We start from the raw sequence: 13,203 nt of genomic DNA, 5'->3' as shown, positions 1-13,203 counted from the left end.
TCCCTCTCCCCCTCTCCCCCTCTCCCCCCTCTCTCTCCCTCTCTCTCTCCTTCCTTTCCCCTCTGTCTTTCCTGGTGGAGACCAAGGTACAATCTTAGATCTCACACACGCAGGGCAAGTGCTCTTTCTCTGGGCTCTCTCCAGCTCTGCTTCTTACACACACTGCCAGAACTGGGGAGAAACAGTTCTCTTCTGAGACATGCAGAGGCTCAGGGTTGAGCTGAGCTTTAGAACAAACTGTCTATGCTCCAACTGCAGCTGCATAGTTTGGGTGTGTAATTTGGGGTAAATTATTTAATTTCAAGTCCTACTTTTTCCTCCTTCAAAGCAGAGGTAATGCTAGCACCCATATTGTCCAGATTGAGTGACATTCCCTAGATAAAGATGCCTGGGACAGTTAGCATTCAGGAAATACTAGCATGGGCTGGGGAGATGGCTTAGTTGGTAAGCACTTGCCTTGCCATGAAGTCAAGTCAGATGGGTAAGCTCCAGGATTAGTGAAAGACCTTGTCTCAAAAATAAGGCAGAGTGACTGAGGGAGACATCTGACATGGACTTCTGGCCTGACAGTGAATTCATGTTATCATGGTGTTTGGAGGTGGGGCCTCTGGAGATGATTGGGTTAAAGAAGGTGATGAAGATGCCTCCCTTACCCCCATGACATTAGTGGCTTTAGAAGAAGAGGAGGAAGAAGAGGAAGAGGAGGAAGAAGAGGAAGAGGAGGAAGAAGAGGGGAGTTGATTCCACCCTATTCTAGAAGGACAAAGAGAAGAGCAGGGTCAAGGGTCACCGGGAAGGGTCTGGGACTGGTGTGGGCCTGTCTGTGGGAAGGTGGACTACAGAAGTTGTACAGGTGCTTCTTGTCGACTAGGGCAGAATGGAGGGGGGAACTCTTGTGGATTTTCTCTCCTTTTCCCTTCCAGTCTCCTCCCAATGTACCCCACTGCCAACGAGCTCATTAACACAGATGTTCTAGAATTGTGTGGTGCCTGTGGTCAACTGTATGAACCTAGCAGAGCAGGAGAAGGATGTGGAAAACAGATGGGCCAGGCACAATCCGCTAGAGTCCCTTCAAGTTCACAGACAGTAGGGTATCCACGCGAGCCGTGGAGAGGTGCGCAGACCCAGGGTTGCTCTGTCACTCACTGACCTCAGGAAGTCACACAACTCCTTTAAGCTTCAGTTTCCTTATCTGCAAGAGAGCCAGAGTGGTGCAGAAGCAGGATGAGCAAGTGTTGGAAGCCAGCCTGGGCTACACGGTGAGACCCTGTCTTTAAAGGATGGATAAGTAAGGGACAAGGAAGGTTGCCGAGAAAAACTGCCTCTCTCAGGAGCATGCTGGAGGGTCAAATTGAAAAATACCTTAAAGTAACAGTAAACATTTGATGAATGTTTCTTTCCCTTTCATTCAAGAATTTTTTTTATGATTTCATGGTAAAGGGCAGTGGGGCATGGGTCAAGAGGACAGAAGAGGCTTTTATTTGGCCTGTGGTAGGATATGTAAGGTGTCTGATGATCAAAGTGGGAGATGGACTAGGAGACACGGAAGGTATGCACAACCAGTACAGACAGTGCTTGCCGCAGAGGAGATATTATTCCATTAGATGCTCAAAGGAACCAACTTTCAATGAATAATGGGATAGGGATGTTTGCAATGGAGGAAGCAGTGGTCCACTTTTGCTCAGAAGTGGAGAAGTCCTTATGAGATGACATGCTGGGTTTTGAAGGTTGGGTTGAGTTATCCAGAGGCATGCACAAAAGTATAGTTGAGACAGGAGTTGTTGGGGCGAGCTAGTTTGCTTTAGGAGGGGTTCTGAGGGGTCCATCAGTGAGGTGAGATGAAGAAGTGGGACATAGGGCCAGACATGGAAGAGAGAGCCAGCGTATGAAGGGCCTGGTGTCAAAAGCTAAAGCCTTATTAGAACTGAGAGACTTCCTCCAAATACAAAAGAAGTCACTAGATATGTACTCACTGATAAGCGGATATTAGCCCAGAAACTTGGAATATCCAAGACACATTATGGAAAACAGAAGAAAATCAAGAAGGATGACCATTTGTGGATACTTCATTCCTCCTTAGAATAAGGAACATAACTCTCATGAAAGGTTATAGGTACAGAGACAAAATTTAGAGTTAAGATGAAAGGATGGACTATCCAGAGAGTACCCCATTCGGGAGTCCATCCATCATCAAACCTATATACTAATGCTCATGCCAGCAAGATANTGCTGAAGGGACCCTGATATTGCGGCCTCTTGTGAGGCTATGCCAGTGCCTGGTAAACACCGAAATGGATGCTCACAGCCAGCTACTGGATGGAACACAGGGTCCCCAATGGAGGAACTAGAGAAAGTACCCAAGTACCTGAAGGGGGCTGCAACCCTGTAGGTGGAACAACAACAGGAACTAACCAGTACCCCCGGGGTTTGTGTTTCTAGCTGCATATGTAGCAGAAGATGACCTAATCGGCCATCAGTGGGAATAGAGGCTCCTTGGTCTTCCAAACTCTATATGACCTAGCACAAGGCAAGGCCTGGGCCAAGTAGTGGGAGTGGGTGGGTAGGGGAACAGAGGTGGGGGGAGGGGTATGGGAAACTTTCGGGAAAGCATTTGAAATGTAAAAAAAAAAAAAAAAAAAAAAAAAAAAAAAAAAAAAAAAAAAAAAAAAAAGAACTGAGAGACTTTGAAACTAGGGAGTAACCCACCATCTCTAATCTAGAATTTCACAAAATGACGTATCTTCCTAGACTGTCTTAGGGCTGACAAGTGTGGTTATAGAAAGCAGAGGGCCATGCACGCATCGCAACACATCAGACAGTGTGAACCAGAAGAGAGCAGAGCTTCCCCTTAATAGTAAACGCAGAATGGAAAAAGTAATTAACTTCTACTGATGCCAAAAGGCTCAAGGTAAATATTTAAAACATTCTAGTTTCCATGGACTAGGGATGTCAGAGGAGGAATGGGGATGTTTGTGGTCATAGGACAGGGTTTCAGGGGGTCTGGTTACACTCTGGATGTGACAGGGATTTTGTGTCACTGTAACTGAAAGAGAAATATGACATGATAATTCCAGAATTCCAGAGTCTTCTTGCTTTGGGAGCTTTCCCCGGTAGATGATCTGTGATCCTCATGACAGCTCTCAGCATACAGGGCAAGTTGACAAAACGGTACATTCATGGCTGCAATCGCATTTATGGACACACATCACCATCATCTTCCTCAAACTCACCTTTCTCCTTCCATATGCCAAGATGGCTTCTTTGAGGTCTTGAAGTGTATGCAGTCCAAGGTCCTGCTTCTTCCTGGGACCTCTTCTCCTTTCTCTGGGTGTCCATGCTGACGCAGCTAGCCCTTCTGAGTAGAGAATCAGTGCCCCCTTTCTTGTGCTGAAGGTCTTAGGAAGAAAAAGGTTCCAGGAGTGCTGACTGGCACTGGCCCCATGCTGGGCTTTGCTGACAAGGATGTAGTCTTCTGGAGACTTCCAGTTCAAATAGTCCTTTAATGAAAAGAAAAATCGTCAATTGAGACACTGTGTGTGGTGGTTTGAATATGCTTGGCCCATGGGGAGTGGTACTACTAAGAGGCAGGGCCTTGATGGAGGAAGTTCGTCACTGTGTGGGTGGGCTTTGAGGTCATATGCTCAAGCTCTACCCAGTGCAAAAGTCTCTCCCTGGCTGTCTTCAGATCAAGATATAGAACTTTAGGCTCCTCTAGCACCATGTCTGCCTGCATGCTGCCATGCTTCCCACCATGATGATAAAGGACTGAACCTCTGAAACTGTAAGCCAGTCCCAGTGAAATATTCTCCTTTATAAGCGTTGCCTTGGTCATGATATCTCTTCATAGCAATGAAACCTAACTAAGACACTGTGGAAGATCCTTCTGCAGCAAACACTGTTTGTGCAAAGTTTCTGGCTTTCTAAAACCATTTGCTTACATGTACACATGCATGCACACATGCCACCTGCATGTGTAGAGGTCAGAGGACAACGGGTGGGCATCAGTTTTTGCCTTCTACCTTAGGGGCTTTAGGGATCATACTCAGGATGTCAGTGTGAGCGGCAAGTGCTTTTACTAAGCCATCTCTCCGCTCCCTCCCTCCCCTCTTCCCAGTTGTTAATTTTTCTCTGAATGCTCAGATGGAATTTGGAAACAGAACTACTCTTTAACAATTGGGTTTTCTCTCTTTAGTGCAGCCGGCCTTTAATCCCATCAGAGACAGGTGGATCTCTGTGAACCCGAGGCTATCCAGGCATGTCTAAATCTCTCTTCAAGAGAGCCAGGGCAACAAAGAGAGATGCTGACTCACAAAACCCAAACATGGGCTTGGAGAAATGGCTCCGTGGTTAAGAGCTTGTTGCTCTTACACAGGACTTACGTTCAGTTCCCAGCACCCTCATCAGGCAGCTCATAACCATCTCTAACTCCAGATGCAGGGCAGCCGACACCTCTGGCCTCTTCAGGTACCTGAACTCATGTGCATATACCCACATGCAGACACACACACCTACAGTTAACTAAAAATAATAGAAAATCTAAAACACACACCCACACACCAACACAATAACAAAAAATTAGTAGAACCTAGTACACAAATCAATTTTATTCCATACAACTTTGAGAAGAGCCATATCTGTCTAGAGGCTTCGAGTAGAGCTCGGTATATGTTACAGGCTAGTTACACCTTCTAGTATGTAAGCAAGGATTCAGAATTATCAAGGACAGTAGATGACTTGGCAATTAGATTCGGACTGATAACCCGTTTAAATATGAGAAGCTTTTCCAAGCTGCTACTATTTCTGCTATAGAAGATATATACATTTCAGATCCTATGTAACATTGCCTAGTTTGACTACTTAGGCGCCTATAAAGTGGCTATATATTTTGTAAGTGTATAATCCTTGGCCATTGAAACCCTTTGAAACTATATATCTTTTATCACAGTGAGGGTCAAATAGTATATCAAACTACCATGACATGGAGATCTCTGTTTGACCTGCAAATTTGCAAAGTTCCCCAGTGCTTCTATTGTTCCTGGCAATCCTCAGGAAATAAAACTGCAGCACAAGGGGAGTTTTGCCACCTCTTAAAAAAATCTTCTAAAATGAGATTTGTTTTGGCCTCTGTTAAATATGAATCCTGTGGGTTTGAATTCCACATTCCAAATAGCATAAAAAGGCACAAACACACACAGCGTTTCGACCACTGAGCACGGTCCTAAAAGCCAACAGCAGTCAGTTCTCCTTCTAAACACCAGGTGGGAATTCCGGTCTTGTTCCAAATGTCCAGCTCAGACAGTCTAGCTTCTCCTTCACGTCGAGCAGAGGCAGTGGGGAGTGGGTATGAGGAAGGCAGATTGTCCCCATGGCAATTCTGGGAGTCAGGCACACAAGGGAAGATCCTCCAGTGTCCTCCACTATCTTGGCTCCAACACTTCCCAAAACAGCTTGAAAAAACCCAGAACATTCCCCCCTCATCATCAAAATGTGCCTCACCCTTACCCCAGCTCTAAGACTTACCTCTGGTTCAAAATAGACTTCCAACTTCTGTTTGTTCTGGGCCAACTTCCCATGCCCTCGGCTCAGGAGAGAGAGGGTGAACATGTCTCCTCTCAGACTTCTCCCTCTCAAGGGCTGTTCATCTCAGTTTTGAAGGCTGAAAACTGGTCACACCTCAAGGTTTCCAGAGCTCAACAGCAAACCAAAGGAGACTACGAACATTGGGCCTTTTATGAAATACATTTCCCCTTGTACAGCAGTCCAGTAACGGCTAGCCACACAGCCACACAGTTTAGACAGAGTGCATCTTTGTGGAGAGAAAAACCAAAACGTAAGGCCGGGCTCCTCAGACAGCAGGCTGTGTACTCTCTCTCCCTGGAGCCCTTGTTGTCCCTGAGACCTGGTTGCTCTGCTACAGGCCGTTTGCATCTACAAATCTGGGCCAAGGCACCATCCTCCTCATTGTGAGTGGAGGCTGTTTCCAGTTGCTATGGCAGCATAGGGGAATGAAGGCCTTTAACCCAGGCAGGCCAAAGGCACTGGCTGGGGTGGGGATGAAGGTGGGGCTGCCCACTGGATATTGAAGGGACTGGCAGTCTTACAAACCAAGTCCGGGGGCAGAAGGTGGGGTGGGAGGCCATGTTGGGGTATTTATTTATTTCTTTAGCACATGAGCCTGTCACTGTCAACTAACAGACTTCAGGGAGCCCTGTAGGTCACCTAAAGCCATCTATGACATTTCCCTTGGCTGTGCCCCAGGATCTGCGGAACTAGACAGAAAGCCTCATTTTATTAATGGCTGCTTTGCATGAGTGACTGAGAGTGAGACACTGAGAAGCTCTGGCTTGCTTTGCATCCCTGGTTCTCAATGGGGGACATTTTAGTTGTCGCATCAGCCCCCTCCCTGCACCCCCTCTTCCCGCGCCAACACACACAACATGACTGTACCATTTGGGGGCCTAGGATGTTAAGTGTCTTGCAAAGTGTGACTGTCTTGCATAATGATTATCACTTGCCACCCTGTTATGAACTTAGCCACTTGCTTCTCTTTGATGGTTACACTCAGAGCGCACAAGCTGGAGAAGGGACAGGAAGTCCAAAGGCCATTTTGCTGGTTAGGACTCAGTTTCGTCCAAGGAAAACAAGTTGCTTATGGAAGCGCCCCTTGACCATGGTATTCAGAAGTGCAACTACCTGTGGGCCTACCGCTTCCTCCCAGCCCCCAAGGCAGGCTCGATGGCCTTGAGTGAGCCCTCATGCTGCATAATGAGATTGAGTTTTTTTTGTTTTTTTGTTTTTTTGTTTTTTTATTTATTATATGTAAGTATACTGTAGCTGTCTTCAGACACTCCAAAAGAGGGCGTCAGATCTTGTTACGGATGGTTTATTTGGAGGAATTAAGATCCTGAGTGTTTGGGCTGGAGAGATAGATGGCTCAGAGGTTAAGAACACTAAGTTCAATTCCCAGCAACCACATGGTGGCTCACAACCATTTGTAACGGGACCCCATGCCCTCTTACAACTACAATTTATTCATATAAATAAAATAAATCTTAAAAAATAAAAATAAAAAAGACCCTGAATGTACAGGTTCAGTTACACACCTCTAGCCCCCCCCCCACACACACACACACACACTAGGGAGGCAACTCAGGAGGATTTCTGAGTTGAAGGCCAGCCTTATGGAGTGAGTTCCAGGACAGCCAAGGCTACACGGAGAAATCCTGTCTGGAAAAAAAATGAAGCAAACAAATAAACAAACAATAAGAACAAACAAAACGAAATGGTACATACTCAGTGAAAAATGGCATGGCAGCTCCTAATAAAACAAATGAGCATATTAGTGATAGGTTATTTTTCCGCTGATGAAATGTGGCAATTCAAGTCACTTTGCAATCATTAAATGTAGGTTTATTGGGAAGCGCTCTTGGCTGAGTTCACGGCCCAAGGATTGAGTCCAGGGGAGTCGCCAAGGAGAGAGGGGAGAAAAAGAGAGAAAGGACTTAGGGAGAGTGGGGAGAGGTGGAGAGAGGTCAGAACCTCTGGGGGAAGGGCAAGGAAAGTTCAAGGTTGGGGGCAGGGTATTCGAAATAGGGACTGAGGGATGCTTGGAGAACCTGGAGGTCAGGTCTGTTTTAGAATGTAAAGTGTGTACCTCAGTCCCTTGCTTCAGGGCCCAAAACCAAACAATTATATAGTCCAGGATGTCTACTTTTGAGTACATTCCCAAAAGAAGTTTCTGAAGACAGAGTCTAAGGTTTGTCTTCCCTGTGTTCACAGAAAACCAGTCGCAATAGTTATGTCAAATCAAGGGCTGGAGCGATGGCTCAGTGCTTAAGAGCACTTGACTGCTTGCTCTTCCAGAGGTCCTGAGTTCAATTCCCAGGAACTGCATGATGGCTCACAACCATCTGTAATGGGATCAGACGCCCTCTTCTGGTGTGTCTGAAGACAGCTACAGTGCACTTACACAAAATAAATAAGTCTTTTTTAAAGATGTGAAATCAATCCAATTATTCACTAACACACAGATGATTAAACAAAACATCATATGTACACAATAAAACATTCAGTCTTAAAAAGGGAAAGCCTCTGAGATATGTGCTACAATACTGATAAACCTTGAAGACATTATACTAAATGAAATAAGCCAAATATCCGATGTGCTAACCACATGAGTAATCAGATTCTCCGAACCAGGAAGGGGGATGGTGGTGTTAGGGGTGGGAAGTTCTGCAGATGATGTGTCTGGGAAAATAGAAATGTTCTGGGGACAGCCTCACCACAGGCTGGATGTTCTCAGCGCCAAGGAACTGCTAATGGTAAATATCTTTTATCACAATTACTTCTATCAAATATATAGCAAACAATCGAACAACTGAATAGAACACTTGCTAATCCAAGTCCTTAGTTCCTCACAACAGTTACAAGATCCTGCAAACCCCGGGGCTCTAACTAAAACCTCGCGTCTTAGGCTACAGTTACCTGTCTTCCCCTTCAATGCCTGTTCAAAGCATAAAAAAGACCTTTGACAAAGGTTCCTAAGTGGTAACTATAGCTGAGAAGAAACCCCAGCCTAGAGGAACATCCCATCCCTGGAAGCTCTTCCCTGAGGCAAAGGACCAAGGGTTTCTAGGAGGAGGGAGGAGGAGCCATGTGGAAGAGGGGGAGCATAGATAGTAGGGGGCTTGTGGAGGACTACAGACAGGAGGGCTGTTAGGGTGGGACTTGAAAGGGCAGAAGGTCAATGGGAAGATGGGAGGATAGTGGGGGGTGGAGGGGAAGATGTTACAGGAGGCACGAACATGACCTCTCTGGCCGAATGGCTGTGGAGGTCAGATACCCACTGGCTTTTATCCCTCAAGTCTTTCCTCCCCAGTCTTGTCATTTTAAAGACAGGGTCTCATATATCCCAGGCTGACCTTGAAATTGCCTCCTAGTCATGGTGATCTGGACTTCCTGATCCTTGGGCCCACTCAGACGGGGTTTTCAAAGCAGGGAGATGACGTGGCTCCATCTGGGCCTTTAGAAAGGTAAGTCTGAGAGACTTACGAAAGGCCAAGTCTGGACAAGGGAGCTTCTCTCGTGAACTTCTCTGTTGAACCCTCAGGACTCAGAACCCTGACCAGTCTTCCCTTGGACTTGAATGAACTTGTCTTTAGGGTCAGGAATGACTAGTCAGTTGCTAAATGGCCATTGAATGAAATATACAAAGCTGATGGGGTTTCCAGCAGCTGCAAGAAAATAGAAATCCTAACGTTCTGGAGATGACATTGCTTACGAGAGTAGGACGGCTCAGAAGCATGGCGGAGTCCCTGGAGAGCCACAGCGGCTGGCTGACCCGTGATTCTGTCTCTAACGAAAGTTCCTTATGTGAGCCCCATAGACTCTGCAGTGTGGATTTGCCCACAGATGGTGAAAGGGACACCAGGAAGTGATCGTTCCTGTCTAGTTTGAGTATCTCACTTGAGAAGATACCCAGGAGTCCATGCAGCCCTCTCAAGGCCAGGGCAAGGCAGCTAGGCCACTCTGGGGTTGTAATGTGTGAGCAGACAGCTCACAGCAGGCCTCTCCTAAATCATCGAGTTTGCGTCTGTGCTGTTTACTACGGACAATGAGCAGATCCATGGATCAATTAATAGGCATTTCGAAGTATTTACTCAGTCCCAACAACAGTTTATGGAAAGTGCATTAGAAAGCAATCGAAGTTATTGCTATTCTAAAGTGCTTGGGGATCCCAGATGAAAGGCCCTCGTAACTGGGAAGTATTTATAACTCAAGAAAGAACCCTCCACACCCATGTTATACAACACCACCCCCACCCTGTGGTGTGCCTGACCTGTCAGTCCAGGCAGTGTGTCTGTTTAAATTACACTGTAAAGTCTATAGGGCGGAGGCCCCATTTTTATGGTTTGTAAAGCATCATGAATAACCATGGTACTCTGTAAATAAATAAAAACCACATGAAACGATGAAAATAGATGCCACATCCCCTGTGTGCTTGGGAATTTGTCCCGTGTTTCAATGTTCTTGGGTTCAGTGGATGTCACTCTGCAAAGAGTGGCCTGGGAGGCTGCACCTGGGTTATTTTTGCCCCCACTTCATAGAAGTGTGAGCATGTAGCTTTATTTATCTTTCGTCTACAAGATCCATTGGTGCTGTCTCACTTTCCAAAGAGCACAGAGAGAATGAATCGTTTCACAAGGCCACAGAGCAAAGCAGAGATGACATAGGCTCATCCCTGAATTTGATTCTAACCTGTTGTTGATACTAGAGTGGTGGCAACTGTACCTAAGAAACTCCTTCAAGGCTAATACCCAGCTGTCAGGATGGAGCTGGCTACAGCCTCTCCTTCAGCCGTGGGATGCCACCATGATGTGGGAGTCGAGCAGTAGCCCCCTGACCTGACTTCAGGGCTCCCTCTGCCCTCCTATCTCCAGCCTGGCTTCTCCTTGCTTTACCTTACAAGTGGGCTGGGTCAGCTCTTAACTTCTTGAACTACAGGAACTGTCAAATGAAGGCCATGAGAACCAACCACAGGGATCTGCCACAAAACACCAAACACGGGTTACAGGAAAAGTCAAAAAGAGAGATTTTTGAAAAGACAGCCGTTGCGTTTGACATATAGTACTGCCTTATTATACAGCGAGAGCTCTTTCATGGAAGATAGGCACTATATCTTATCCTGCATATTCCCACACCACCTCTTGCACATAGTAGCAGCTCACTAAGCATTTGGGGTTTGCTTTGTGACATGCTCAAAGAGATGGGTAATTATCTCTGAGCCATTAAGAGGAATAAATGAGGAGCATTAGGTCAAAGCCTGTCTTAGAAGCTGGTAGTTTGCCTGGCCGCAGTACAAAGCTTAGACTCACAGGTTAAAACCCCAAGACTCAGTAAACAAAGGCAGAAAGCATGCTAACAGCGGGGTGGGAGAGTCAACCCTCTAGACTTGTTGGAAGAAGCGTGGGCTTGCTAAGGAGGAGAAGTGGCCTGTTTAGATACTGGAGCTGATTTCTGATGTGGCTCAGGCCAGATATGAAAGAAAACAATGCAAAACAAAGCAGCATAGGCTACTCTAGAATCACAGTAAGGGAGGGGGGCTGTCTCTACCCCTGCATCCTCTCTGTTCCTAGGTATAAATCGAGGTCACAGACACTGCCTGGTTCAGGATGGAGAAGGGGAGACCTACTCATTCAGGTTCTGTAGAAGGGTTTGCTTGGAGTGTGGAAAATGCTTGGTCCTTCTAAAACAAATCCTTTGCTCCGGGCTCTGTGTTCTTAACACGGACATGCAGCAGAGTAACTACAAACCCTTAAATTTATGGCGGGGAGATGGCAAGTTTGTAGAAGAAACACGAATCCAACGTTCTTGGTCCTTTCATAACATGGGAGGAACCAATCACTCTCTGGCAGCGGCTCTGCCAGTGGGGACAAAAGTAGCGATTCTTGGGACCTGATCCGGGAGCAAGCCAGGAGGAGCAATGTTCCAAGCCGAGACAGAGCCCACGTCACAGAGGCCCTGGGGATTCTGCTTGCCTCAAGCCATTAAGCAGAAGAGTTAGAAGAGAGAATGTTTAATCAGTCACCGGCTTATCGTCGTGTTTGTTGAGAGCAGGGTAGATCTGAGTAGATCTGACTGGCCTGGAACTCATGTAGACCAGGCTGATCTCCAACTCAAGAGACCCTCCTGCCTCTGACACCCAAATGCTGACATTAGAGGCAAAGGCAGGAGGATCCCTGTGAGTTTGAGGCCAGCCTGGTCTACATAGTGAGTTCCAGAACTACATAGACCCTGTCTCAACAAAACAAAACAAAACAAAAGTTTCATTGGCTATTGTTATAATGAGGTTTATGTAACAGATAAAGTGACTGATGTAAGAGCCAGACTCTCCTGTAGTATGCAGTCAACAAATAGTGTTTAAGAAATAATTCTGGAGCTGGAGGGATGGCTCAGCAGTTAAGAGCACTGACTGCTCTTCCAGAGGTCCTGCGTTCAATTCCCAGCAATCACATGGTGGCTTACAACCATCTGTAATGGGATCCAATGCTCTCTTCTGGTGTGCATGGAGAGAATGGCAGTATATTCTCATACATAACCTAAATAAATTTTAAAAGAAAAATAATTCAGCCTGGTAATACAGAGTCCACATGCAGCGGCTCCCTGTTAGACGACAGAAGGAAGGCTTTGCTGAACATGCAGAGGCTCTGAAGGTCACACCTGCCAGAAGGGCTCTCACATGTAGAGACAGTAGGTGACCAGACTAGACTACGGACACCTTTCTGTTAGCTACCTTCCAGCTCACTACTTAACTCTGTGATGAGAACCATTTCTATGTTTTCTGACTGTCAAGGAGTCAGTCTGTGAACTATTCACTAATCATTTGAGAAGTACTAACATAATACATCTCTTTGTGAGTATACCGCAAACACATTCTCATTCTGTTATTTGCTCACATTAGTAAGGTTTTATTTTTTGAATGCTCAAATTACATCCCCGTCCATGGCCCCAATAGAGCTAGAACTGTCAGTGTGAAGCAAAAGAGGTGATTCAAGGGAGCCTGGCGGCTTTGAGAGCCTTCCTTCCAAAGTCTATGTCATGCTAGAGACAAGAATCAAGAGTTCCCTCATTTCCCAGGGATGCTCACTGCCCGCCTTCAGCCCACATGCAGTCCTTAAGGGAAACACTCAGGTTCTCTTATGAACTGATTTTTCAAGTTCCTCTGCAGAGATTGCTTAACCAGATTGTGCAGAAATGGGGCCCAGAGCAAATGCCTGATTGAGATTGACAGAAAAGGAAGAAATGGACAAGACGGCATACATCCCTAGGGGCTAGGCCAGGAGACCCAACTGTGGTGATTTTGTGTCTTCCTCATTTCTCCAGAGGGCTAGCCTGGGCCTATGCCCCAGCAGGCAACAATGAGGGTAGGCTGCCAGTCTCTGGCTGGCCCAGGAGGCTCTGGGGATATATCCTCAGGGAGGGAGGAAGCGATACATCCCTCTTCATCACAGAGAACACTCTGAGGACAATGACCAGGAGAAGCCAGGCCACAGGCTGAGATGAATCAGTATTGTAATAAACTTGAGCAGATAAGAGAGGTGCCCTCATCGGGCAGTGGTGGCACACGCCTTTAATCCCAGCACTTGGGAGGCAGAGGCAGGCGGATTTCTGAGTTCGAGGCCAGCCTGGTCTACAAAGTGAGTT

General features: G+C 46.4%; 1 protein-coding gene across 3 annotated transcripts in view; it reads right to left on the bottom strand.

Annotated features, from left to right (window-relative positions):
* Positions 1–13,203, bottom strand: part of Kiaa2012 (KIAA2012 ortholog) — a 115,100-nt gene that overhangs the window by 101,273 nt on the left and 624 nt on the right. For 2 of the 3 annotated variants that reach the window (XM_021199169.1, XM_029539030.1), the window contains exon 2: positions 3,231–3,497. In XM_021199169.1, coding sequence (XP_021054828.1) covers positions 3,231–3,497 — 267 coding nt within the window. Of the gene's footprint in view, positions 1–3,230; positions 3,498–5,520; positions 5,973–13,203 lie in introns of those variants that run through there. The other variant, XM_029539031.1, reaches the window with a different exon arrangement.

This window comes from Mus pahari, chromosome 5 (genome assembly GCF_900095145.1).
Source record: "Mus pahari chromosome 5, PAHARI_EIJ_v1.1, whole genome shotgun sequence".
Lineage (NCBI taxonomy): Eukaryota > Metazoa > Chordata > Mammalia > Rodentia > Muridae > Mus > Mus pahari.
This window is presented reverse-complemented; position numbering and strand designations above follow the sequence as displayed.